The sequence below is a fragment of the Candoia aspera genome, chromosome 6, assembly GCF_035149785.1.
Source record: "Candoia aspera isolate rCanAsp1 chromosome 6, rCanAsp1.hap2, whole genome shotgun sequence".
Taxonomy (NCBI): Eukaryota; Metazoa; Chordata; class Lepidosauria; order Squamata; family Boidae; genus Candoia; species Candoia aspera.
The window spans coordinates 4,772,728-4,798,755 of NC_086158.1; the positions used below are offsets into that span (position 1 = coordinate 4,772,728).

General features: G+C 44.2%; 1 protein-coding gene across 1 annotated transcript; it reads right to left on the reverse strand.

Moving 5' to 3' along the window:
- Window positions 1–4,235: 4,235 nt before the first annotated feature.
- Window positions 4,236–25,038, reverse strand: LOC134499596 (cytochrome P450 2J4-like). Its single transcript, XM_063306314.1, has 9 exons — window positions 24,851–25,038; window positions 17,416–17,578; window positions 14,976–15,125; window positions 14,486–14,646; window positions 13,145–13,321; window positions 11,255–11,396; window positions 8,907–9,094; window positions 8,370–8,511; window positions 4,236–7,306 (listed from the first exon to the last, which is right to left on the reverse strand). Exons 1-9 carry the CDS (start codon window positions 25,019–25,021, stop codon window positions 7,116–7,118), a joined length of 1,485 nt encoding a protein of 494 aa, XP_063162384.1. The 5' UTR covers window positions 25,022–25,038; the 3' UTR covers window positions 4,236–7,115.
- Window positions 25,039–26,028: the final 990 nt, after the last annotated feature.

The window sequence follows — 26,028 nt, forward strand, 5'->3', positions numbered from 1 at the left end:
CGCCAACATCGCAACAGCGATCACGACGCAGGGTTTCTCAGCCAGGGTTCCCTGGCGTCCTAGGGTTCCGCAAGAGGTCACTAGCAGTTCCCTGGGAGATCACAATTTATTTAAAAAATCATTTCACATTTGGTCAACTTCTCATTCAAGAGGTAAGTTTCATTCATTTTTAATTTAAGAACACTGTTAATGTATCTATACAGGCCTGCCCATGAAACGAATAGAATAAAGTGTTGGAATAATCCACTTGCTTTTGGTCAATCATCCATTCCCCCTAATGCTCCTGTCATTTCTCTGTCTACAGTAAACAAGTAGCTTGCATTTACTCTTCTCCATCTCCAGAGGGTCCTGGACCCCCAATGTCTTTAACGGTAACAACCTTCTAAAAGCTCTTAATAATCCGCATCAACTCTAAACCTGCCCCCAAACTGTAATGGCGGCCCAGGGCTTGTTTTCTCCACAAGAAAACAAGCTATCTTGGGACTTCCATCTCACTGTTACCTGGAATTTTTAGGCTTCCTTATTAGCTTTTTAATAAAGGTGATATTAGCATTTTAGCGCAGCATCCATGCCTTCTTTTGAAGTTCAGGAAACCATGTTTCCTTTTACCCAAAGCCATATCTTTCTTTTTCGTGCAAAACTAGCCTTTTCAGCCGCTAAACAATAGAGAGCGTATTCCGAAAGTCCTGGAGTGCACTTGCAAGTTTTAAGGTAATATAAACCCAGCTGGGAAAGGGAATGACATAACCCATACATTTGCCACTTGGGGAATGTTACCAGTAAGCAATGTTTTCTATGGTTTGATTAGTTGTTTTCTGATGTATCACATATACTAAATGTATGTGTCATTTGTCTCTGTACCCTATAACAGGACTTGACACACACCCCCCCCCGCAATAAACGCTTTTGCTTTTGCCCAAATTACTGTGTGATTGGTGTTTTTGGGTAGGCAAAAAGCCACTTTGCAAAGTTAGTCTCTCTCCCAAATTCAGGGACCAGGTTTTTATCAGCTCCACGCCAAACGCGGGGTGCCTGAGTCTCTAGGCAACATCACTAGGATCCAGAGTCAGTTTCTTGGTCCTCATTTTGCGTCCATGTACCATGACATTGTGCTGGGATCCTGAAAGGCTCTCCTGATTCAGAGAGAAAGAGAAAGAGAGATGGGTTTCATCAGCACACCGATAGCTCCATTCTCTAAACCTCAAGGTGATTCTGGCTTGAAAGAGATTTTAAATATCACCAGAAACAAAACAGAATCTTGTATTACAGACCGGAAGGTTTCCTTGACGGTGGGAAAAACTGGTTCTCTTCTGTGATCAACCCAGCAAGGAGGGGGACAGTTGTACAACTCTGTCTTCTTCTTCTTCCAGCTCTCGGAGGCAGGGCAGGAAGGTACCGTGGTCGGTGATATGAAAAGCGATCGAGAAAGGAAGTCATGTGAATAGGGAGGCATTCTCCCTGTCCAGTCCAGATCACCCAGAAGGTAACAAAGCCGGTTTGTGTTTGCAATTCAGGTCCGATCCCGGTTTTTCTCAGAGCTCCTTGGATGTTGTGTAACTTTGGTGCTGTTGCTGAATGTCACAGGTTCTGTTTTTTCAAACCACCAGTAACCAGATTGACCCAGATTCAATAGATACAAAGCACTGGAAACACGGACAGCCGGGACTTCCAGTGGGGGAGTGATGGCGGAAGATCGTTTCTAGCTGGCTGTGTCGGCGAGGCCGGCAGCGTGGTGTATAACTGGTGGCTCAGGTAAGATTCTGTTCCCCAAAGCTTTCCCCGGGAAGGCGGAAAGCTTGGAATCGCTCCCCAGGTCTTCTGGACAGCTGCAGCTTGCTGGAGGGTTGTGGATTTGATGATCGATAGGTGAGTGGAACAGCTGAGAAGTGGGAGAATCATCCTGCCCAAATGCGTTTTTGCAGCCCTCAAAGGGACACTAATTCCAACCACCCCACTTCTTAATTCACTTTTGTACTTTACTTATTGGATCTTAAGAGGCCAATTCAGAAATACTCTTTCTCTTGGTGGATTTATCATTTTTTGTGAATTAATTTTAATTGAGATTTACCTATTTTATGGATTATAAATCAAGCAAGGAATCTAAAAGATGATGTCATGAGTAAGGATGGCGAGCAGGGGGCTCCCATCCAGACTCATGACAGATGTGCTGTCTTTACTGAGATTTTTTTAAAATTTTATTTCTAAAGGGATAAAATTGTTCTCTGATTGCTATTATTTTTTATATTTTTATATAAAAGATTTTTTACTTAATTAACAGGTTTTGTTGGAGCTGAGACTGAAACTATTTTTAGACTGTATGAGAAAGTTTTGTTGTGGCTAGCTTTTTAAGCTGTGATTGGATACTGTTTCAAAATATTCAGGTTGGAAAGCTTGTGTTTTAAATGCTGACACTAAGAGGCTCAAGTTTCAATCCAAGGCTTGTGATTGGATAATTTTTTTTTACTTTTTTAGTAAAAAAAGAATAAAGTATAGATTTCTTCCCTCCTGTAATTACAATATTTGGTCACTAGATGGAGCTGTTACCAAGTCATCTTGTCTGCCTCCTGAGGAATCTGTACAACGACTAAGCAGCAACGTAAGAACAGACCACGGAACAACAGACTGGTTTAAGATTGGGAAAGGAGTACGTCAGGGCTGTATTCTCTCACCCTACCTATTCAACTTGTACGCAGAACACATCATGCGACATGCTGGGCTTGAGGAATCCAAGGCTGGAGTTAAAATCGCTGGAAGAAACATTAACAATCTCAGATATGCAGATGATACCACTTTGATGGCTGAAAGCAAAGAGGAACCGAGGAGCCTTATGATGAAGGTGAAAGAAGAAAGTGCAAAAGCTGGCTTGCAGCTAAACCTCAAAAAAACCAAGATTATGGCAACCAGCTTAATTGATAACTGGCAAATAGAGGGAGAAAATGTAGAAGCAGTGAAAGACTTTGTATTTCTAGGTGCGAAGATTACTGCAGATGCTGACTGCAGTCAGGAAATCAGAAGACGCTTAATCCTTGGGAGAAGAGCAATGACAAATCTCGATAAAATAGTTAAGAGCAGAGACATCACACTGACAACAAAGGTCCGCATAGTTAAAGCAATGGTGTTCCCCGTAGTAACATATGGCTGCGAGAGCTGGACCATAAGGAAGGCTGAGCGAAGGAAGATTGGTGCTTTGGAACTGTGGTGTTGGAGGAAAATTCTGAGAGTGCCTTGGACTGCAAGGAGATCAAACCAGAGCTTCCTGTCGGTCGTCAACACCCCCAGCTCCCCCAGGGGCGAGTCCGTCACCTCTAGAATATCATCCATCCACCTTGCCCTTGGTCGGCCCCTCTTCCTTTTGCCTTCCACTCTCTCCAGCATCAGCATCTTCTCCAGGGTGTCCTGTCTTCTCATTATGTGGCCAAAGTATTTCAGTTTGGCCTTTAATATCATTCCCTCAAGTGAGCAGTCTGGCTTTATTTCGTGGAGGATGGACCGGTTTGATCCTCTTGCAGTCCAAGGCACGCTCAGCATTTTCCTCCAACACCACAGTTCAAAAGCATCGATCTTCCTTCTCTCAGCCTTCCTTATGATCCAGCTCTCGCAGCCATATGTTACTACTGGGAATTTTGTTGTTTATTCATTCAGTTGCTGCCGACTCTTCGTGACTTCATGGACCAGCCCATGAAGGAAGATTCTGTTATTGGAGCCAGTCTCCGTAGGTACTTAGTGGGACATCCATCTTGCAAGTCTTCCTACAGATCAGGTGGTTCACCCGTATACACCGCTGGTGCTCAGCCAGTTGGTTTATGTTCTGAACTAGCATTGGTGGGAGCTTTTCCCAAGAACATGAAGGACGTCCTTCTGTATGCACACGATCCAGGTTCTTACTCTTGTTAGCGACAAAACCCGAAACAAATTAGACTCCAACAGTCTTTGAGTTTAGAAATAGAAAAAGACTTTATTTCGCTCTCTCTTTGAGCTTCTACGGTTTGCAAAACGTGGTGGACTTTCCAGGAGCATGATGCAACGTGTCCAAAAGAAAAGCCACCCCATACAACATTTCAAGTTTATTTTTATGCATCTTCCTGTCCCGTCGCTCCTCTTTATCCATTTCCCCATTGGCTGGGTACTCTCAGACTTACAATCTTCTGGCCGCCTTTGTTTTAAACCATTATCCTATTAGGTGATGTGTTTAGCCATTGCCCTGATAAGTTTAGCCATTACCAGATGATGAGTTTAGCCATTGCCATGATAAGTGATGAATTTAGCCCTTATCATTGGATGGGTTTTCCCCACTATCTCCTCCTGACTTCGTGTTGGTTTAAGTATTCAACATGGCGTTGCTTTTGCTCACTGGCTTGAACTTATTGACACGTTAAAATCTTTACCTCTCACACTCTCTCATTGCTTTCCTGCTTTTACCACTGAAAGCCATCGGGAGTCAAACGGCCTCCAAGTTGCATAAACAAACAACGAAATAAAAACAAGGCATTAAGTCTCACGGACAAAAGAGAGAGAAGAGGTCCTGTGTGGTCACAATACATGCCTCAAGAGGAACAATTCTTAAAAGAAATTCTAGAAATTAGCACCCGCCTTCTTGCAGTTTTTGACCCACACCCCTCCCAATGCCACTGCTTATCAGCCTGAGAAGTAATTCTTAGAGGCACGTAGAAAGTCGCCTGTGGTCCGTCAGTGAGAACGGCTGGGTCGGGAAAGCACGTCGACCTTGTTCCAGGATACCGTTTTTTCATGAGCACCTAATCCCAGTGTGTGCAGACTTTGAATCAGTTTTTCATTTTTATTCCTCTGTTAGCTGGTTTGCTGAATACATTAGGATGTGACATTCTTATACTAAAACTCCTAAAAATATGGTTCACCATTAAAATTAGCACCAGCAAATAAAATCACACTATCAGGGAGAAAAGGAGGAGAGAAATTGGATGCTCCTGCTGAGAAAGTCTGCTTTTCAAAACGGCAATATGAAAGTTGGGGCACAAGCAAAATGAGCCCCCCCCCCCTGTGATTTTAGTGATTAACTGGATCTATACTGGGGAGAAGATCTGCTAGGTGTCCTGATCCAAAGCTGTTTCAGAATTTATTGGGCAAAAATAAAATCTTGAACCCACATCTCATTCCATGAAGATTCCTATCCGGCATTTCCTGTGGCACCTTATTGTCACGAGTGCACTTCCATGGGGCAAAACGTGGCAGCACCCACATGACAAAAGGAAGCATTGTCATAAAGGAGAAGTAGTTAGTGGGACAATAGAAAGCAATAGCCTGGAAATACCTTAGAAGGGCCGAGCCGGCACTCAACCATCGACGCCATTGTCCCGACAACGAGCAGGGCAGAGACAGGCAGGGCGAGGTCAAGACATGCGCAGTCACAGACCAACGGCCCGGACATGACCAATTAAGGAATTCCGGGAAAGAGGGCGGAGCAATGGCGGGGGGGAGGAACACTGGCGGATACAAGGTAATATATCTGAACCTGTTAGAATGCCCCGCTACTCTCGGCTTTTTACCTGGATTGTGCCTGTTCTGAATAAACCCAGAGACTGTTTTCGTAACTCAGCGTCTGCGAGTTATTCACGACGAGGCGACCCTTACACCTATACCCTCAAGGAGGAATGAGAACCAAACCGGTGGTTTTGTGCAGATGGTGAGTTGCCAAGAGAAACTGCCTGAATCAGGCAAGAGATCTATTTAGTACAGCACTCTGGCCGCCACTCTGGCTGACCTGGATGCCTCCAGGGCAGCGTTTCTCCACCTCGGCCACCTGAAGGTGTGCAGACTTCAACTCCCAGGATTCCCTAGCCAGTGATGGCTGCTCTAGAATATTAATAATAACAGCAGCAGCAGGAGCAACAACAATTTATTTGAAAACGAGCAGGCTGAATATAACTCTCTGTCCTCGTCCCTTGATGCATGGAATCCTACAGTCTGAATGTGATATTTTAGCCAACAGCTCCTGGCAGATTTGCTTGCTTAGACATATGCAGCGATTGCTTCACCAAGCGTGGGCGCACAGTGACCGCTGAGAACGAAAGGCGAGCTCTGCTCGCTCAGACCGTGCCCCAGCAGGGCCGGACTTTATTTATTTATTTGTTTATTTGATTTATTTGATTTATCTATCAAATGTGTCACTGCCCATCTCCTCCTAGCGGAGGGACTCCTGTTTACCACAGCGGGAAACGTGAAGCTAAGCTGTGGCTTAGGGTGATATACAAGCCGCTCCTAGGAGCCCTTGTGGGAGGCAGCGGGTCACATTTAGCCCCTTACTGTAGCCGTCTCGGCTGCTAGCATCTATGGCAGGTTTAAAGCAGAGAGAAAGACATAGAAATGCAAAAGTAATTAGGGTTTTCTTAATTAGAAGCAAGCAAAAGGGAAGCTACTGCAGAAAGGCTAACTTTTCCTCCAAACCATTCCAAGTTCTCAAGCTTTCATCTTCCTCACCAAAAGTCATCCCCTTTTCACTTTAGGATTATTTCCTTCTCGAAAATGCTGGTGTATTTTAATTTAATTTAATTTAATTTAATTTAGCCACCAACCTCATGATTTATGACTCTGGGTGGTGTACCGGTGGAAGAGGTACATCACTACCACCATTTCTCATTTTTTGCATCCCCTCACAGCTGGGGGCATCGGGGGGGGTGGTCAGAAAGGCCAAGGTGGCGGCTGTGGGCAGGCAGTCAAAGCCCCTCCCTTCTTTAGACACGTTACATAATGCAGATACAACGGGGCAGGGCTCTGATCATGAAGCCACCTTGCACATAAAATAGGGCTTGGATTACATGGCAGCAGCCACTGCCTTGACCTTTTGCCATCCCCTGGTGGACATGGCGCTCATAACTCTTCCATCTGTGGTGCCTCCTTGCAAAACCACCCCACTTCCTTCTTCTGCCAACATTCATCACCTGTGAACAAAAGCAAGCAAGGGGTTGCAGGATGGATCTGGTTTCAGACAGACAGGAGATCCTTTAGGACAGAACGCGTTTGAGCGTAGAGCAAGTTAAGGCAGAACCTCATAGGAAAGGAAACGGAATGACTGAGAAACTGGGAATCATTTTAAAAGCCACAGAAATGATGTTCACACCCTATCTTAATTTTCCTCTATTTTAGGTTGACCTGCAGCGAGGAATAGCACAGAACTTAAAAGGTTGAGGATGTAAGGTGATTCCCACTACCGGTTCCTGACTGAGTTCTTTCGCTCCTTCTGGCAGCTGGAATTGGAAGGTCCTCAGCAGGTTGGTAAAGAAAAGGAAAAACTCAGCTCTGGCGAAATGTTCCCCCAAACATACACGAGACCCTGCAAAGGAAATAACAGAAAAACAGCAAGGGAAGAACTAGCTTTGATCCAAAGAACACAGTCTCATGGCAAACTCTACCAATCACTGTGGGGGCAGTCCTGGCATCTGTCGAGGCCCAAGATACGGAGGATAAAAAATAAATAACGATAAGATGGAAATGGGGAGACGGAGCAGGAGTTGGAGCAAACAATTGCTTCGTGCTTCCACATTTTGGGGGCCTCAGATGCTCCCTTTCTCGGTGCCAAATTCCCAAGTTGTGAATCAGCTTAAATTCTTGTAAATTTCCTTTGTGAGCAATGACCCCACCCTGTAGGCTAATGGCAGCTTAGTTCAGATCTAGGTAGAAAAACTGCAATCACAGCATGTGTTATTTTGTTGGCTCTAGAACACTAAATCATTACAGCTCTTTGGGCAGGGAAACATGCATACAAAGTAAAACAATGTGAGAACCAACATAGGAAACGGCACAATGGTCAAGACTGGAGCCACATCGCTTAACTGACACGGGACGGAGAAATCACTCTTAGGCATCCCCTTCCAGGATCAGCTATCCGATTAGAAACAAGACCATGTGATTCTATGGCTCCATTTTCAATCTCTCATCTTGTCCAGAAATAACTCTGGTGGGTTATATGAGCAGCTACTGAGAGATACCCCACAGCACAACCCAGAATGCTGTACGTATCTTTTTTCTGTTTTCCCAAACAACTTAGACACAGCTACGTAAGACAGAGTGAGGTACGCAATGTCACTTCTTTAAAAACAGGGCAACATGGAAAGGCAGCTGATTCAATTCTGGACTTTGGTACTGGAGGAAAGACCCTTCACCCTTTTCCTGGAAGAATCAGTTTCCCAAACGCAAGGGCACCTCCAGAGGTGCCATTTGCTCTAAAAGAGAGGGCAGGAAACTGGATTTCAAAACAGCACAGAAGGAAATGACCAAAACCTCCTCCCAGATTTTTCCTTTCTAAACTGTTCCCAATCATGGATGTTCCATCACTTTGATCCTCAATCCTTTTTCAAGCCAGTCACTAAACACTAAGAAAACGATTCAGGGTTTACCTGCTCCAAATGCCACAAATTCTTCTCTAGTCATAAAATTTCCATCCTTGTCCAGAAAATGACTTGGATTGAATTCTTCAGGGCTCTCCCATTGCTTGGGATCCAGAAGAACAGAGTGGAAACTGGGAATAATGAAAGTTCCCTGAAGGGAAGACAATCGACAAAGAAGCATCTGGATGAGTCCCTCAGATTTTGTCTTTGACTAACATGACACTAATCTTAGGGTGTAATCCAACACTGCTAATCTTCACAGTGGGACTCGTTCCTTCTCGATAGCCATCAAAAGAATTATACCGCGAATATGATTTTAGATACTTCTGCATGAACACCAGAAAGGATGTATGGTATGGGCGATTGATTGTAAGCATATACATAAATTACAACAAGTTCCTTGTTCCTTAGATTTTTTTAGTGTGAAAGGGATCTGTGCCTCTAAGGCTTTGCATAACACAAGATATTCTTCTAAGGATTTATGTCATAAAATGGCACCCTCTGGCGCTCGTTTCTCAGGAATTAAGCCATCACCATCTCCCTTACCTTTGGAATAGGAAGACCACATGGGTTTACATTTTTCTTTGTTTGCCTGGGAATACCAAAAAGTAAGACATATCTTGAACGTAGAATTTCATGAACCACAGCATGTGTGTAAGGGAGTTTCCACCGATCTTCATAGCAGATTGAGTTAGAGGAACCCAAAACAGCTTCCATCTCGTTGTAGACTTTATCTGGGTGAAATGGTAGAAAAGGACATTGCTGCGTTTCAGCTCAAATAAACCACTCTGTCGTAGAGGGTGTTAGAGGAGATGATCTCTACAATCCTTTCCCCCTGCATAATGCTACTACAAGGTGAGAGCAAGGTATCAACCTGGTGAGATCCCGTGTACCAGAACATGGATCCAAGGAACCACTAACATCGTTTTGGGCAATATATGTGATGAAATGGCATGGGGTATTTTCTTAGGGCTTAACATTTAATTTTCATATCTCCCTTCTCTCAACCCATATTTAAAGCCTTTTTGGATTAAAAATATTTTATTGTTAAATAGTAAAATACAAACCAAAGAGGTCTACAATCAATTGTGATCGTATTTAATACCTTATTTTATTGTGTTTAATACACTTAACTATTACATAGTTAAATGAACTGAAGACAACAACAAATCCATAAGTAAATTCTTATCTGGAATTGATTCAATTGTTGAGTTTTTCATTAAATCTGGAGCACGTAGTAGCATAATGTGTCACCCTCTCATTTGTATTACACTTCTTTTTCTATACATTTATTAAAGAATTTTTAACGAGATAAAAACAATACAAATTTTGAAGAGGAAGTAAAGAAAATAAAGAAAAGTAATGAGTAAGTGAAAAGGAAATAGAAAGAAAGAAAAAGAAAACACTTCCTTTTTAGCTTTTTCATTTTTATTACACTTCAAAAGGAAATAACAAACTCATAGTCTGGATCATTATTTAAAAACAGGAGAATCACTTTCTTTTCAGTTATGTAGGATTATCCCTTCTGTGGCATCCTAAGTTCCATAAATTAAAGCTCTTCATAAGAAGATGAATCCAATACAATGAATGTAGGAATATAATTCAATATCACATTGAGATCCTTAAACATTCTTCCCAATATTGTACTAATATGTAAGTTGAAAGCTACAACACAGCAAGACCAAACTATGTGAGTTAAAGAACCTTCAAATGTCTTACATTGCCAACATAGGAAGTCTAATGTCTATCCCTTTTAAACATTCTGTGAGGAGGCCAATTAACCCAAGACAATATTGTCTGATGAATTCATGTCCTTTCTAAATGATAAGGGTATTTCACATTTTTTAATACCTGGACCCATCAGTTTTCCAGAGGTGATACATATTTGCTTTCCAAATGTGCCCAAGGGAAAAAAATAACCATAATAAATTTCATTCCAGACAAAATATAGAGGTTAAGATAAAGGCCCAGCGCTGTACGTGAAAAGCTAGTGGGCTAAAACCACCATCCACATAACAGAAGCAATTGGCCAGAGATATTCTAGGGGCTTTAGCCTTCCATAAAAACATTCTCATTAAGTGAGATATCTACATGAACTCTCCCATGGGAATTAACATTGGAATCACTCTTAGATATCTGTTAGTCTGGATGTAATAAGTCTTTCAATGGCATTAATCTTACTCCAGAGGCTCAATAGGTGTTTCATTATATCTATACATTTAGACATATTAAAAACCATGTGCTGTGATGAACCTCAGGAGGTAAGACCTTTGCACAGACTTTTATTTATATTTATTTATATATTAAATTTTATCACCGCCCATCTCCCCCCAAAGGAGGGACTTTGGGCGGTTTACAATAAAAACAAAGTTAAAATTCAATACAATTATAAAACCAATAAATAAAAATAAAAATAGACAGTAAAAATATAAAATGTGATAGAATCCAGATGGACTGAGAAATTCTATAGGAATCTGTGAGTCTAAAGGGCCGTTCTAGGGGGCCAGCCTATTTTCCATATCTATTTACCAGGACCCTGAGACGTTCACCTGAAACCTTCTCCGGATGCCCCTGTTCAATGGGTGAAGGATGGTGGCCAGAAGAGAAAAGGCCTTTTCATGGAACCTCTAGATCTGATCCAAGATCAGCTGGATCATTGTCACCATGCATGGCTTTCTTAAAAGGTATCGAGAGAACAAGAAACATATAGATCCCCCCTCCCATCATCTCATCAAGATCTTCAGGAAAATGGGCAATCCCCCGGAATTGGGGATTCCCTGAGCAGATATGATGGTGCATCCTTCAGGGTGAGGCTGGGCATGAGGGACATTCACCTCTATGACTGTTTATTCAGTCTTATTTCCTAGATCAGCCAGAACTACCCTTCCTCTTACCTTGGATATCTGGATAAGCCACCATGAGCAACAGAGCCCATTGCAGAGAACTTCCTGTTGTGTCTGTCCCAGCAGCAAAGAATTCCAAAATGCAATGAGCCATGTTTTCGTAGTTAAAGGTAGAGTTGGGCTCACTCTGTTTCTAACAACGGGGTAGATTTTAGTTAGAATTATGCATTATTTTGGTGCCTTCAAGTCAGTCTTGACTCCTGGTGACTGCCTGGGCAAGTCCCTGCAGTTTTCTTGGCAAGATTTCAGAAGTGATTTGCCATTGCCTACTTCCTAAGACTGAGAGAGACTGGCCAACAATCACCCAGTTCGCTTTGTGCCCAAGGCAGGACTAGAACTCACCGTCTCCTGGTTTCTAGCCTGATGCCTTAACCACTACACTGAACTGGCTCTCTTAATTAAAATTAGGTATGTGCAAAAACAATTTTTTCAGGAATGGAACATCCCAGAGAAAGCTCGAACTTCCCACTTTCTCTCTAGATCATGCTGATCCAGCTGCTGTGATCCACAATAGAAGCTAATTTCCAGAGGCGAATCCTCTACACTGGAAGTGGTTCATGGTGTACAAAATGACACAGGATTGTTTCGGCAGTGAAACCCATGTGGAAGGCCCTGGATTGCTTCTAGGTCAAAGATTAACTTCAGGAAATCACTGAACCATCTGGAACTGCCAGGTTAGCATGGACTGGAGAAGGAACAGAACGCTCTGCAGTTCTCTGTAATGTTCCATTCTCAAAACAGAATGTACATCCCTCTTTAACATGTACAGGTCAACTGCAGATTATCTGATTATTGTGCTACCTTTACGTCATGACATTAAACAGCTGGTTCAGGGTGTTTTTGAATACTTGGTTCTGATCTTTTAATTAAGTTACAACAAGAAGCCATGAAACCAAGGTAAGTTCTTTTGATCATATATGTTACGACTTTTAATAGGGATTTCTAAACAGATGGTCCGTCTGTCCGTCCGTCCATCCATCCATCCATGACGCTCTTGTAGGTATTGGGATCAAGTAGAGGTGTGCCAATTTTTTTGAATAAGAAAAGGTTTAAGTTCAGAACACTTCCAGTTAGGAACAGTGCCAGAGCACTTTCAGTGAAGCCAGTCTAGCCCATTTCTTACAGCACCTCATCTGCTGGTTGTACTGTTTGAATTTTCCCCAAGATGTTAGCTGATGTAGTTTTTTTAATTTAAAACAAGAAGTATGGGACCCACCATTCAAAACGTTCAGTTGGTTGAAATGAGAATACAGGTAGTCCTTGCTTAACAACCACAACTGGGACCAGACTTTCGGTTGCTAAGCAAAGTGGTCATTAAGCGAATCCAACCCGATTTTACGACCTTTTTTGTGGTGGTTGTTAAGCAAATCACCGTAACAGTTAAGCAAACCATGTGGTCCCCAAGCAAATCATGCCGTTCCCCATCGATTTTGCTTGCCAGAAACTGGCCGGGAAGGTCGAAAATGGTGATCACATGACCATGTGATGCTGCAACGGTCATAAATGAGAACCAGTTGCCAAGCACCCAAATCATGATCGCATGACCACAGGAACGCTGCTACGGTCTTAAGTGTGAAAACCAGCCTTGAGTTGTTTTTTTAACACCGTTGTAAGTCTGAACTGTCACTAAATGAATGGTTGTTAAGTGAGGACTACCTGTATTAGTCCTATCAGGATTTCCTGACACGTGAAGCAGAGTTCCGGTGATAGTATTAATGATAGTATTAACACTGAACTTAAGAGAACTCTGCGTGTGTGTCTATAAATAAATAACTGGGCAGACTTTAATACGGGCAAAGAACTAAATAGTTTTGACTGAATAGTTCTCGAAGGCTCAGAAAATCCTCTTGGCATGAGTAAAATTCCCAAAGGGAACCTTACCTGCTCTATCTGGAGAAGATAGAGATCTATGAAATCCTGTGGCTCACGCAGGGCCAAATCTGGCTTGTGCTTCTCCATCTCCTCTTTTACAAGTAACATACCTCTCTCCAAGGATGCTAGGACCTTCTGATGAAGCCCTGGGAGATATTTCATTAGCCATGGAAACAATTCGTACAGCTACAGGGGAAGTAAAAACAAAATCCTATCAACTCCCTGATGAGAAAAGTCAAGTCATATTAGGGCTCCCAGATCTGGGCTGTATAACCAAGACGGCTACCAAAGGGCAGCAAAACATTCTTATAGTGGTCATAACATTTTGCCCAGTAGTAGATTGGATGTTGAATGGCAGCAGTAACAAGAAGAACTTTACACCTCTTGCCAGATGAACTCTTTGAAAGAAACATCACACTGACTTAAGTTGTAGTTACATCCATGTCCTAGTGGTCTAACTCCCTGGATTGGTGAATAGACTTTAAGGGCCACCTAGATCATTTAATTGGTCCAGAAGTGCAGTTTCACTGGGGCTCCACAGAATTTAGGATATGCTGGTGCCATTTTTACTGGTTAACTATTTTCTAGATTCTATTCAAAAATAGGTGTGGACCTCCAAAGTCCCTCAGTTCTGACTTTGGCCAGAATATCTAAAGAACTGCCCTCCCCCTTCTGAAACTCTGCTCTGTGTCTTACTATCAATAGTATTGTTTATTTATTTGTTAGATTTCTACGCTGCCTTTCCTCCAGGAGGTTAAGTTAGCATACCTAGCAGTCCGTCCTCCCATTTTTCCCCACAACAGCCAAGCTGTCAGATAAATTAGCTGAAAAAGAGGCTGATCTCAGATCTTCCAATGAGCTGCCATATCAGAAGGTGAACTTCAACCTGCTGTCCTTGGGCCTCGGCCAATGCCTTCAACCTCCACCACACTTGCATAGTCACAAACATAGAATTTCCAATCTTGGCTCCAAATCTAAAAAGAGTTGGTTTCCGATCTTTCCACTGTGGCCCTGTGACAAAATTTTAGTGGCAAGTGAGGAGAGGCTGTCATGCAGGTGGCCTATGACCATGGACTGTCTTTACATTACAGGTGAAAAATAAGGAATTAATAAAATAAACAAGCAGGAACAATTTTACTCTGGAAAGCAACATGGACCTAATATTGGACACTTTTTTTCCTCCAAAGAAGAGACCGTAGCATTGGCCTTAACACTAGAATTAGCCCAAGTATCTGGGTAAATTACAACTTTGGTCTACTTGTCTACATGTACCAACTGCTTTAGTACGGTGGTCTTCAGAGTGTTAATAAGAGACTTAGAGACTCAATAAGAAAGAAAATGATCACTCACCAATAAGAAGGTGGAGCCTCCGAATTTCATGTAATTACTAAGGTCTTGCATTGCCGACTGGAACTTTGCGTCTTCATGGGAAAACCGGTATCCAAAACTCAAAAGGGAAATCAAATTACAGACTGAATTGTTGATGAATGGTGAAGGATCCGTTGGCTGCCCTGTAAATGAAATTATTCACAGTCATCTTAATAGCATTCCAGAAGGCCTTAGAGACCTTCTCCAGGCCTTGGGCTAAGCCAGTGAGAGCCTCTTGCTGGGTGTCTGATACACATTTGTTGGTGTGGGCTGGATTCACGTTTCACGTTTTTAGTCCGATTGTATATTTGTTATTTTGTTTCATGTTGTGAGCTGCCCAGGGTTGTTATGGAGATGGGCGATGCCTAAACTGAATGGAGGAATGAATGAAAGTAGGAACTGGAAAAAAGGAGTTGAATCATGCAACTTTGTCCCAATCTCCGTACCATCATCTTTGTCCGACTTTTCCTACCCTTTGTGCGTGCAAAGATCTCCACCAGCCGAAGGGCCTCCTCTTCTATTCTGTGCTGCATGCGATTCTTCCCCAGCCCCAGCTTGCGTAGAGCGCTGAGGGAAAAACGTCTCTGCTGTTTCCAGGTGTGACCATTTGCAAATGCAATCCCTGAGGAATCAAGGTGAGATTCATACTTTAAAGAAGCCCCAGAAGCACGACTTACAAGTTGAACAAATAACAACTGCAGCGTCAGAGGCGGCTAGATGGCTATCGGACGCTTCTCGTAACCCATTTATGCTGAGCCTCCTTTGCACTCTTTCCCAGACCCGCTCACACACCTATACATACAAAAGAGTCACTTCTGTTGTGGCCAAAATAGAAGCACAAGGAAACAAAGCAATGAGAATAAGCAGATGTATACAGGGCAACAGCTTAGCCTCGATGGTTTGTGCATGTTAGGGTTTTTCTTCATATGGTACAGAACACAGACACAAAGACAGTATTTGTTTTTCCCTCGCAAAACGGTTTTGTTGTACAAAATTAAACTCCCATCTTACAGTATTCTAACACCCTCCTATTACTATAAGTTTACAGCTATTTCCATTCTTATTGGATCTATAAACTTCTACCTGCATGTTCTATTTCTATGCCCCTATTCCTACGTTGGCAGCACTGTTTCCGTAGCTCTTTAGATCTTTCCTCCCCCCCAGGTCTTTGGCTTTTGTAGCCAATCTTGGTCCGTTTGCATGTGGAAACCCGTTTCACCCCCTGACAGACTTGCGAACGGGCTTTTCTCCCCACCGCAGCACTCAGTCCTCTGCTTCTGGAGCAGGTTTGTCGGGCTCTGCCCCTGGGCTGCTGCAGGCAGTGGCTGGGCTTGGCTTGCCGAGTCTGGTCGGGCCTTTCCCTCCCCGGTCTCTCAGCTCTGCCTCTCAGGAGTCTTCCACTCCAAGAACGGACGTTTTCTCTGCCTTCTGAAGACCGCTGCTGAGGCGCGTGCCTTGGGGTTGGACTTTCTCTTTCCCGAGGAGTCTCTGCGGTCCTCTGGCCTTGACGCTTTTCCTTGGCACACCCACACACCTGCCTCCTTTCCGTTCCCTTTTCGTAAAGCAAACTCTCCAATGAAGGAGAGGGTGGGGCTGTTTGAACCTTCCTTCCCAGGCAGCAGCAAAACTCTGGGTCCCAGGAGGGAAAAAATGCCTGCTCCCTCCAGGGGTGAGGTCCCTGTTCCACAGGGCACTACTACTACATCACAAAGACACAACAAAGTAAAAAGCAGACACAGTGTAAATTACAGCATGACGCTGGAATGTTTGGGATAAACCCATTTGGACGACCTTCTTATTATTTATCACTTCCTACCAGGTCAGCTATACCACCTCTGAGACATGGTATTCGGCCACTGGTTCCTGTCTGGTTGGTGCCCCGGGTGCCAGTACAGGTCAATTCCGCTTGCTGTGGAAGTTTTATTGCAAGGGCACTTTAAGAAGTTCACATGTACGGAGGCGGGGGGGGGGGGAGCAACTTATAAGGTTGGTTGTAAATGCACTCACATGTGAGGGGGGTGACCTCTTCAGAGAGAAGACGTCTTCCTTTCAATAGTTCCTCAAAGTACCGAGCGTTCACAAGACCTTTACCAAAAGCAATTTATGTCATCTGTATTGTCTTTGGATTCATGTTGCAGCTTGATAGGCTTGTGCAAGTCGTTCTATAAGGAAGCTTGAGCAGAGCATCCCTCTGAATCTACCTGGCTCCAGGAGGGCACTCCTGGTGGATCTCGAAGGGCACTCCGCTTGACCCTCCTCACTGAATGATTTGCACAGGATTATTAGGCTGGCCTCACCAGCCATCCTGGGGTACAAGAATGTAGAGAGGCTACAGCAGTGTGCCAAAGGTATCAAATGCAAACCTTTTGAGCGTGAAATGGCCATCCTGGGCATTCCAAGCTCCAACAAGATTTCTACGTTTCAAGGGTTTTCTTGTAAGATGGGCACAAAACATTCTGAGCTTTATTCTGATGGACCTTTTGACAGAAGATTTCAAGCGGGGCAGTTTTGTCTCAGGCTCAGAACAAAACACATTTTCCACGTGGGCACTTCCTTAGCCTTGAAGCAGGATGGCTGCAACTGCTTGGTGATTTTGGCTGAATGGCAGATCACCCCACTGTAGTCACGAAAGCAGCATCCCCCCAAAGGCTCAGACGTGACTCAGTGTTTGCACAGGGGACCTCTCGCTTTCACACTGTCTAAAAGATAATAGAACCATCTTAGAACCAAATAACATGGCTACGAAGCACAATTTCACATCCTGGGAAAAAACATCTGGAGGCAAGTCCCATTCAAATGGTCCCTTGAGCCTCTCCATGCTTGAACTTAATGTGGGAGACAAATGTTCTCCTGTTCTTTACATTTCCCTAGTTAAATGGCAACAAAATACCTTGGTCTTCAGAAGAACTTACCTTTACCTTTACATATTGCTAAAAGAAAAGTTGAAAGGGGTCGATCAGCAAAATCTTCTGAATGGTCGATCAAGCTTTCTTTCATGGCACGAAATCCAGAAATAACTACCACAGGATGATGCCACACCCACATAGTGTAAATGTCTCCATATTGCTTTCCCAGCTGACATTTGGGGCAAAAAAGAGAAAACATCTGTGACATCAAAGCAGGCAGATTAAGTTAACATGTTCCTCCATCGCCTTTTCATGAGAGAGGGGAGCCAGAATTACTATCCCATCTCCCCTGTGATCAAAAAGGGCGTATTTCTGGGCAGCCTTGGATTAGAAGGCAGAGTAAAGAACAGCTTCATAGAATAATTGGGATTTCCTCTCTAATCTGTTTCGGTCCCTTCCCTGCTTCCCTAACCCGTTTAAGTGTACTGGGATGCATGAAAGAGAAATACCCTTGATCCCCAGGTAGGAATTGATCAGGAGATTCCAACCTGCAGTCATCTAGACAATTTCTAGGTGGCAGCATCTGCGAAATTGTTTCAGAAGATTATCGACCACTTGGGAAATTGGTAGTTGGGTCAGAACAAGCTGTGCTCAGTACAGGAGTTTTGACGGCTTTTTTCATGAAGAGGACTGAGAACATTGGCTGCCCCCCCCCCCCCCGAACATGCTTCTGAGCTTGAATGCAGGTTCACAGAGCTCCTTCCTGCTTCAGTCCTTCTCAGGGTTGTATCTGGGTTTTTCCCCCCATGGTCATATCAATCTCAAAGGGGACTGATAATCCTATGGCCAAAATATAACAAGGCCTGACAAGTTGGATAACTAAATCTAAAATCAAGTGGGAAATAAATGAAGGTTCTGGGGACAGTCCCCTTTAGGTCAACCTACTTTCCTCCTGAATAGAAAGCAGGAGAGCATATCAGCAAGGCTGTGGAAAGCATCCAGTTACAGCTAATCAGCACCTGCAGTTAATTACTCCTCCTTCTGTCCATATGTGAGGGGGGGGTGAAGAGCATCCCCTGAAGGTGCCTCAAATTCATGAGAGAAGAAAAAGGGAGTTAGCTACAGGTGGGTGACCGGACCCTGAACCCGTGGGGCTGAGGATATGCGTGTTAGATAGAGCCGTTTAGGTTAGGAATTTATAGCTGATTGTGTAGAGTAGCTGGCGTCTACAAAGAGGCGTTTGAGTGGGATTAGCCTTTGAAAGGAGGAAGAGATAAGGATGGCAGAATCATCCCGGACACATAAACACATAAACCTAGTAACTAACTCAAGAATGCTTGGGAAAAAGGAAGATTGTGAGCTGAGCCCTCGAAGGAGGGGGAGGAGAGTTAGGGTATAAAGGTTTTGAGCTAGCTTTGTTCTTGGTTCCTTCTTGCACGGAGGGACCCGCCTTTGCAAAGGCGTAAATAAAGCCTTTTCTCTGAATCATCGAACCTTGTGGATTGGAATTCTTTTGGGAGGTTTTTCCCGCTGACAATTTGGCGAGCCAGCCAGGAGCCTGAGGTTCGGGACCGATCCAGAGGGGTTGCTATGAGAGGGTAAGTGGCCACCGCTTCCCGTTGTTGAAGTGTCCCTGTTCGAGACCCCTCGGGACCGCCTGCCCAGGTTCCTATACAGAGCGATGATCCAGAGAAAAGAAGCGAAGCCCAGCTGGCGGAGCAGTGGGTGGAGAAGACCAACCGGTTGGAGGCCAACTGATCGTGGAGGATCGGTTGAGCGTTGTCCAGTCGTAGGCTCTGACGAGAGCTGGAATAGGTGAGTTGTAAGGCTTGTGGGAGGACGTGACTGACCGAGGGACCCTCTTTGGTGTGGGTGGTTAAACAGTCGCAGTTCCTGCAGGTAGCCGTGAGAGTCCGGTGCCTCAGGTCGGCTGTAGTGTTCCCTTGGGGACGGGTTTAGAAGAAGTCAGACTTTAAAAATAGCCAGCGTCTGCTGGGAGTCTGATAGGATCTCGCTGCAAAAGAGAGGGCTTAAAATTCGCATCCAGCGCGGGCTGGAGTCCTCGGGGCGAGATCAGTGAGAAGAACGGTCAGTCATGGGGAAAGAACAGAGCAAACCGCCTAGGAGACTGGAGGCTGGCAATCGAATAGGATCCAGCAGAGGGCCAGATCCGGATGTGCCCTTAGGACTGGTTATAAACCAGTGGAGCATGCCATGGCTGAAAAGGTATACCAGAGGATTAGAGAAGGTGATGATGATTAAGCTGTGCACAAAACAGTGGCCAAAATGCCCATTGGTCGATCCCGAACGTCCCTACTTTTGGGATCTGAATGGGATGTCCAATGGGTATTGGATCACTCAATTAAAGAACTATATTGTGGAACATGGTCTTACGGACCAGGTGCCTCATGTAGAAGTCTGGTAACATGTGTCTTGGGAAGGGCCAGACCCGCCCACAGGCATTTTTGTAAGTAAAGAGGACAGCAGCGATGAGGAATGCCTTTTTAAACTCGTCTCGATGCCATAGGTTGAGGTCGGACTTTAAAACTAGCCAGCGCTTGCTGGGAGGCCGGCCCGGTTTTGCCCCCGACAGTCAGAGGTTTGAAATTGCTGGAAAGCAGATCCAGCGTGGGCTGGAGGACTCTACCTTGGGTGTAAAAAAACCAGAAGGTCGAGAGGGGCTAGTGCTGATCAAGGATCAGGGTGAGAGAAGGCAGTAACCAAGATGGGCTGAGGAGAGTATAGAGGATCTCTTAAAAGAAACAGAAAAATGTAAGCAGGAGGGCAGGATCAGGGTAGCAACAATAAGGGAGGTTATGGAACAAAGGGAACACAGCAGGACGCCGCCACTCAGAGATGAGGAAAGCATAGGTGTGGAAATGGCGGGGAAGAAGAGAACTGGTAGAAATCAATCCTGGGAGTCCTTCAGGACTGTCAGAATTTGTATGAGTATGTGAAAATGTTTTCCGTTTGTAGGTAGTTGCCTGTGTATTGATATGTATATTTGTTGAGGGAAATGGTGCAGAGTGTGTGTGTGTGCTCATGTGTGTGTGTGGCATGGGCCTCTGTCCTGAGCTGAGGAGAGAAAGTCCAAAGAGGGAAGGAAGGGAGAGAAAAGCTATGTGAGCTTGTCCCTTAAGGAGTTAAACGTGAGTCTGTCCCTTTAGGGGAACTGAACTCCTCCACAGTAAAAGGGGAATGCTTCAGGTTTTTGGAAATCCATAGCCCTGGCCAGGCTGCGGGTCTCCCAAATTTTTGGCTTTGCTGTGAATGGAGGGACATGGGATTTGATTGTGCCATGTGTTCAGTGCTGTGAGTAGGTGACCAATTTAATTTGTGTGGAAGGGAATTGGGCAAAAGTGAATTAAATAAACTGAAGGAGAAATAAGAATGAACTTGTGATGTTGAGATGACTTGAGAGAAAGAATGCCTATGGGGTGGTACACAATTTTGGAAAAATATGGTTAGAGAGGGGACTAAAGGGAAAGAAGTTTTTCCCTGTAATAACACCACAATTAAGCACCGGAGAAAGATGGTTTGTGGATGGGTCAAGCAAAGTAGAAGAGGGAAAGAGGAAGTTGGGTTTTGCGATTGTTGAAGGAAATGGGGAAGTGATAGAGAAGGGAGCTTTGCCTCCGAGTTGGTCGGCGCAGCGATATACCAGCTCATCAGAGAGGCCATAGCCCAGGGGTGGTGGGAAATCGGTGGGCAGATAAATGGGCGAAGGAGGCCGCTGGCCAATTGGAATTACAGATGGTGGCGGTGCCAGTTTTGGACCCTCCAGAGAGCCCGGTCTGGAAACCCACTGAGCAAGAAAGAAAAAGTTAAGAGAGGGGGGTTGCAGAGAAACAGAGAAAGGATGGCAAACGGAAGGAGGGGTAGAAGTAGTATCTCCCGAGGTTATGAGGGGAATTCTGGAAAAAGTGCATGAAGGAGGGCATTGGGGAACCGATGCTTTGGTAGATGCAGTGAAAGGAAAGTTTTGGTGCTTAACTATATGGACCATAGCCCATAGTGTGTGTTGGAAATGCTTAATTTGCTTAAAAGTCAACAAAAAGGCAGCTAGAAAGAAAGAGAGGCAGGGGGGGCGACCATTAGCCTCCTGGCCGTTTCAAAGGGCACAGGTAGACTATACTGAGCTGCCAGAAAAAGGGGGGTGCTGGCGGAGCCCATAAATGAACAGGGTGTTTACAGGGCAACCCCAGGAAGAAAGAAAAAAAAAGAAAGAAAGAAAAAGAAAGATGACATGCCTTGTTTGTAGCTCAAGGTTTGCGGCCCCAAAGAGGGGGAGGCAGGGGGAGTTCTCGGAAGATTGGGTCAAGGAGGTATTCCATAGAATAGAGGGCTCGGGAAACAGACAGGCGCGGGAAGGCCCTGGAGAGACGCAGGCTCTCTGGGGAGGGGAGTTGAGTTAAATCACAATAGGGCAGTTGAGTGTGGATTGTCTCCAATAGGCATGGGAGCGGCTAAAATCATCTTGATGGGAGCGATCACCCTTTTAATAAAGCATTCCTTTCTCCTGGCTGAGAGGTAGGGAGGAAGAGCTTCTGTGTTCTTGCAGGGCTGTGATGGATTGCATGTGGCAACAGCCTGTTGAGGCATTGGTGTGCAGTTTTCTTTTTGAGAGCATTTGTTTGTCTGAATGTGCTCATGTAAGGTTGAGAAACTGTTTTGAGTTGTGAAAGGAGAGTTGAGAGATTGTGTGAGTCTATTCCTTAGGTTTTGTGTGTGTGTGTGTTGTGATTTATGTAATTTGAATGCATATGATGGGAAAGTTGAAAGGTTTTTGTCAATCCTTTCCCATTTGTTTTGTTTGTTTTTTAATTGTTTGAGGGGTATGTGTGTTTTATTATTTGCCCAGTCTCACCCAAACTCCCCCCTTCAATCTGCCTCTTGCCTGCTTGTTACAGGCTTGAGGATCCAGATGAGGGGACAGAAGGGTGACAGAGGGGAGGGGCAATGCTTTTACAGAAGATCCTTTACTCCCCCATCTTTTTAGGATTCTTCCTTTTGCAGTGTCTTTATACACATCAGAGACAATCTTTTAAGTTTCAGAGATTTCTCGTTCTGCTGTAGAAGGAAATGATTACTCCTCTTGTGAAAAGGGGGGGAATGTGGGCAGTTTCAGAGAAGCAATGACTCAGAGTGAGGGGGGGGCACTCCTTTGCTCTCACAGCTCCACTCTGCTCTGCCCCTGGCATTCCAGTTTTAGAAAAGTGTGTGTGTTTTTTATAAATTTTATATGGCTTAAATTTTAATCACTCCTCAACATAGCACATGATGATAAAAACAGGAGAGAGAGAGAGGGAAAATTTTGGACAATATATGGGTTTAGTAGAGCCTCCATGGACTGGTATGATCTATCTGAATTTTTGTTTTTGTTTTTGTTTTGACAATTTTGGTTATGGAAACAGTCCAAACCCTAGATGGGCTCTTATGTCAATGCTTTCTTTTTGTTGTGATTGTTTTACAAGTTTTGATTTTAAGGAAGTTATTGGGAAATTAAAAATTGGCAAGTGAAGTATATAATATGGTTTTATTAGAAAAGGGAAATGAAGTTGTTAAAAATTAGAGGTGTGGCTCTAAAAGTCTTGACACAATTTTGGGGGTTTTGGAAAAAAAAAAAACTTGTTGTTTAAGCAATTGGGTCAGGTGGCGAAGAGATGGCCAGCCTACTTATTTAGGGTGGTATTTTGCTAGGGCAAGAAAGTTAGTTTTATCCAAAGTAGTGCTTAGATATATCCAAAACTACACCTACCAATCTAGTCACATGGGACAAACACTTTGGGGGATTGTGTGTCTAGAACATGGACACAGGCCTTTGTGGTAACAATACTAAGTCTCTGGATTGCTCCTGAGAAAAGACTAGGAGTCAGTCCTTTTGAGATGGGTGACTCTATCTTGGAATTCTTAGTGGAGAAGTAGGAGACATGCATGCCATGGGGAGGAAATTTGTCTGCAAGTATTTGAAACAGTTATCTGCGCAAGTCTTGTCCTTGTCTCCCTATCTACAGGAACACAGAGCCCTCCTGTTGGAATAGCAGACGCATCCTTTTAAGTCTGGAAATCGAGTTAAACCAGACAGAGGGGAGTCGGCAACTGAGTTGGGAGAAACCCTAAAGAAGACACTGGTGTTGCCAAATACTGCTGGACACTGGACTGTGCAGAAAAAGAAAAATGCGCCTGAACTATTGTCTAATACCTTGTAGTTTTGATGACCATACGAGTCTGTGAACCTGGAAAAGAGAGTCACAGGGTTCAAGGGAAGCTTTGAAAACTCAATTTAGCACAATAGGGAATTTCTATTTCCATATGAAAAGGGATTAGGATACAGTTCTGAAATCCAGCCTACCTGTAGTATGGAACTACGGTTAATCCACTGGTATGGATTTGTTAGCCTTATGGGCTGGTGCCTATAACTCACACCATCCAAGAGATGGAAGCTTCAGTTAAACGGCATTATCAACAATGGGGAAATGAGAACCTGGGAGAAGATGATGATTGGAGCTGGCTATGGGACTGGTTACCAGGGTTTGGGTGGATAAAACAGCTTTGCTTCGTGATTATAGCTGTAGTTTGTTTATGCAGATTAATATGCTGTTGTATTCAATGTGCCCCTGCATGTATTCAGATGGGGAAAGGATTGTGTGACAGCTTGAAGTGGAGGACGGAGCGTCAGATGTTGCTTGAGTTTGAGGCAGTAAGGAAGTAAGAGAAAAAGGGGGGAGTTGTGAGTGGGGGGTGAAGAGCATCCCCTGAAGGTGCCTCAAACTCATGAGAGAAGAAAAAGGGAGTTAGCTACAGGTGGGTGACCGGACCCTGAACCCGTGGGGCTGAGGATATGCGTGTTAGATAGAGCCGTTTAGGTTAGGAATTTATAGCTGATTGTGTAGAGTAGCTGGCGTCTACAAAGAGGCGTTTGAGTGGGATTAGCCTTTGAAAGGAGAAAGAGATAAGGATGGCAGAATCATCCCGGACACATAAACACATAAACCTAGTAACTAACTCAAGAATGCTTGGGAAAAAGGAAGATTGTGAGCTGAGCCCTCGAAGGAGGGGGAGGAGAGTTAGGGTATAAAGGTTTTGAGCTAGCTTTGTTCTTGGTTCCTTCTTGCACGGAGGGACCCGCCTTTGCAAAGGCGTAAATAAAGCCTTTTCTCTGAATCATCGAACCTTGTGGATTGGAATTCTTTTGGGAGGTTTTTCCCGCTGACACATATGTCTGGCCTTTAAAGACCTCCAACTTGCCAGCCTTGTTATATTTTTGGAACTCAACTCTGTTCTATGATTGAATCATGCCCTTGTGAGAAGAGTCATTTGACCTGACCTCTCACCATGGCATATATTATCTCAAGTATGGTCAATACCCAAACATTTGTAAGATATGCAACAAAGCAGTCGGTTTTCAGGCACTGCATGGTGGAAACGATGTTCTTATTCTGATCAATCCCATAATTGCTCACCCTTAGCTTCTGTGGCATAGTGACTTAGAAGGGGGTACCTTAATGAAAGAATCCTTGGAAAGCTTGGTCCCAACGCGCCAGAGTCCACCAATGAAAGGGAGTGGAATAGGCCCAGGAGGGTAATGCCTGCTTGACCAGAGCAGCTTGATGAAATCCAGGATCAGAAATCCCACCAGCAGAGCAGTGAGAACTTCCCAGATGGCTGCCATCCTCCTGCTTTTCCTTCTGTGTTCTGCCACATTCTGAACCTGCCCTTCCCTCCCATGCTAATTCTTCATTTGCCAAATTGCTTCTCAGGACATTCCAAAATCCTGGTCTGGATCTTGGAACTTATCTGTTCCAAATATTTATATTTCAGAGATAGGAAAACCACAAGTATAAATATAAACCCAGAACATTTCAACTAAAGCAGTAGCAAAGCGTCTATTTCAAAAATGCAAAAGTAAAGCAATAGTCTTTGTTCATAGTTCAGAAGAATACGCTCTGTAATGTCATGGAGCTGACTCGGAACAGCCTGATTTCTCAGAAACCTTGAGAGTTTTTCTGAGGTCCCTGGAATTAAGGTTGATAATGCAAAGAAACATGAAATATGAGGAGACCTCTCATATCTGGGCTGCAGACATTTGGAGGACCAAAAAGGTATTGAATACTACTTCTTTGCCGGCACCTGGTGTAATGGTTGCCTATCCTAAACACACTCAGACTCACAAGCAAGGGCTTGAATCAAATCTGGTTTATTTAAGAATAGTGTGCAAGTACAAAGAAAGCTGAGAAGGAGCAGAAGTGCGCCAAATACAAACTAAAAACCCTCGGTGCGAATGTAAGCCCTCCCCCCGTACAACCGTTTCAAGTTCCCCATCCCAGGTGCCCCTAACTAGTTCTGCTAATCAACGGGTAAAAAGACCTTGAACACCAGTGATAACCCAAACACATTCCATCCCCAAGAAAACAGATAGACAGCCTGGTACAAGGTCTCCCAGCAGCTCCCTCCCAACCGGAACGCGCATCAGCATCATGGCATGCGAAACGTTACGATGTAAATCAAACATCGCAATGGCGAACATGACATACCACCCCCCAAAAGAAAGCAAAGCACAAGAAAATTAACAATGGTGAAAGGTACAGTCAAGCCACAGGCTTGAGAGGATAAGCAAGGTGAAAGTGGCGAACTAAATCAGGAGCATTGACGTGTCGAGCAGGCACCCACTCAGGGTGG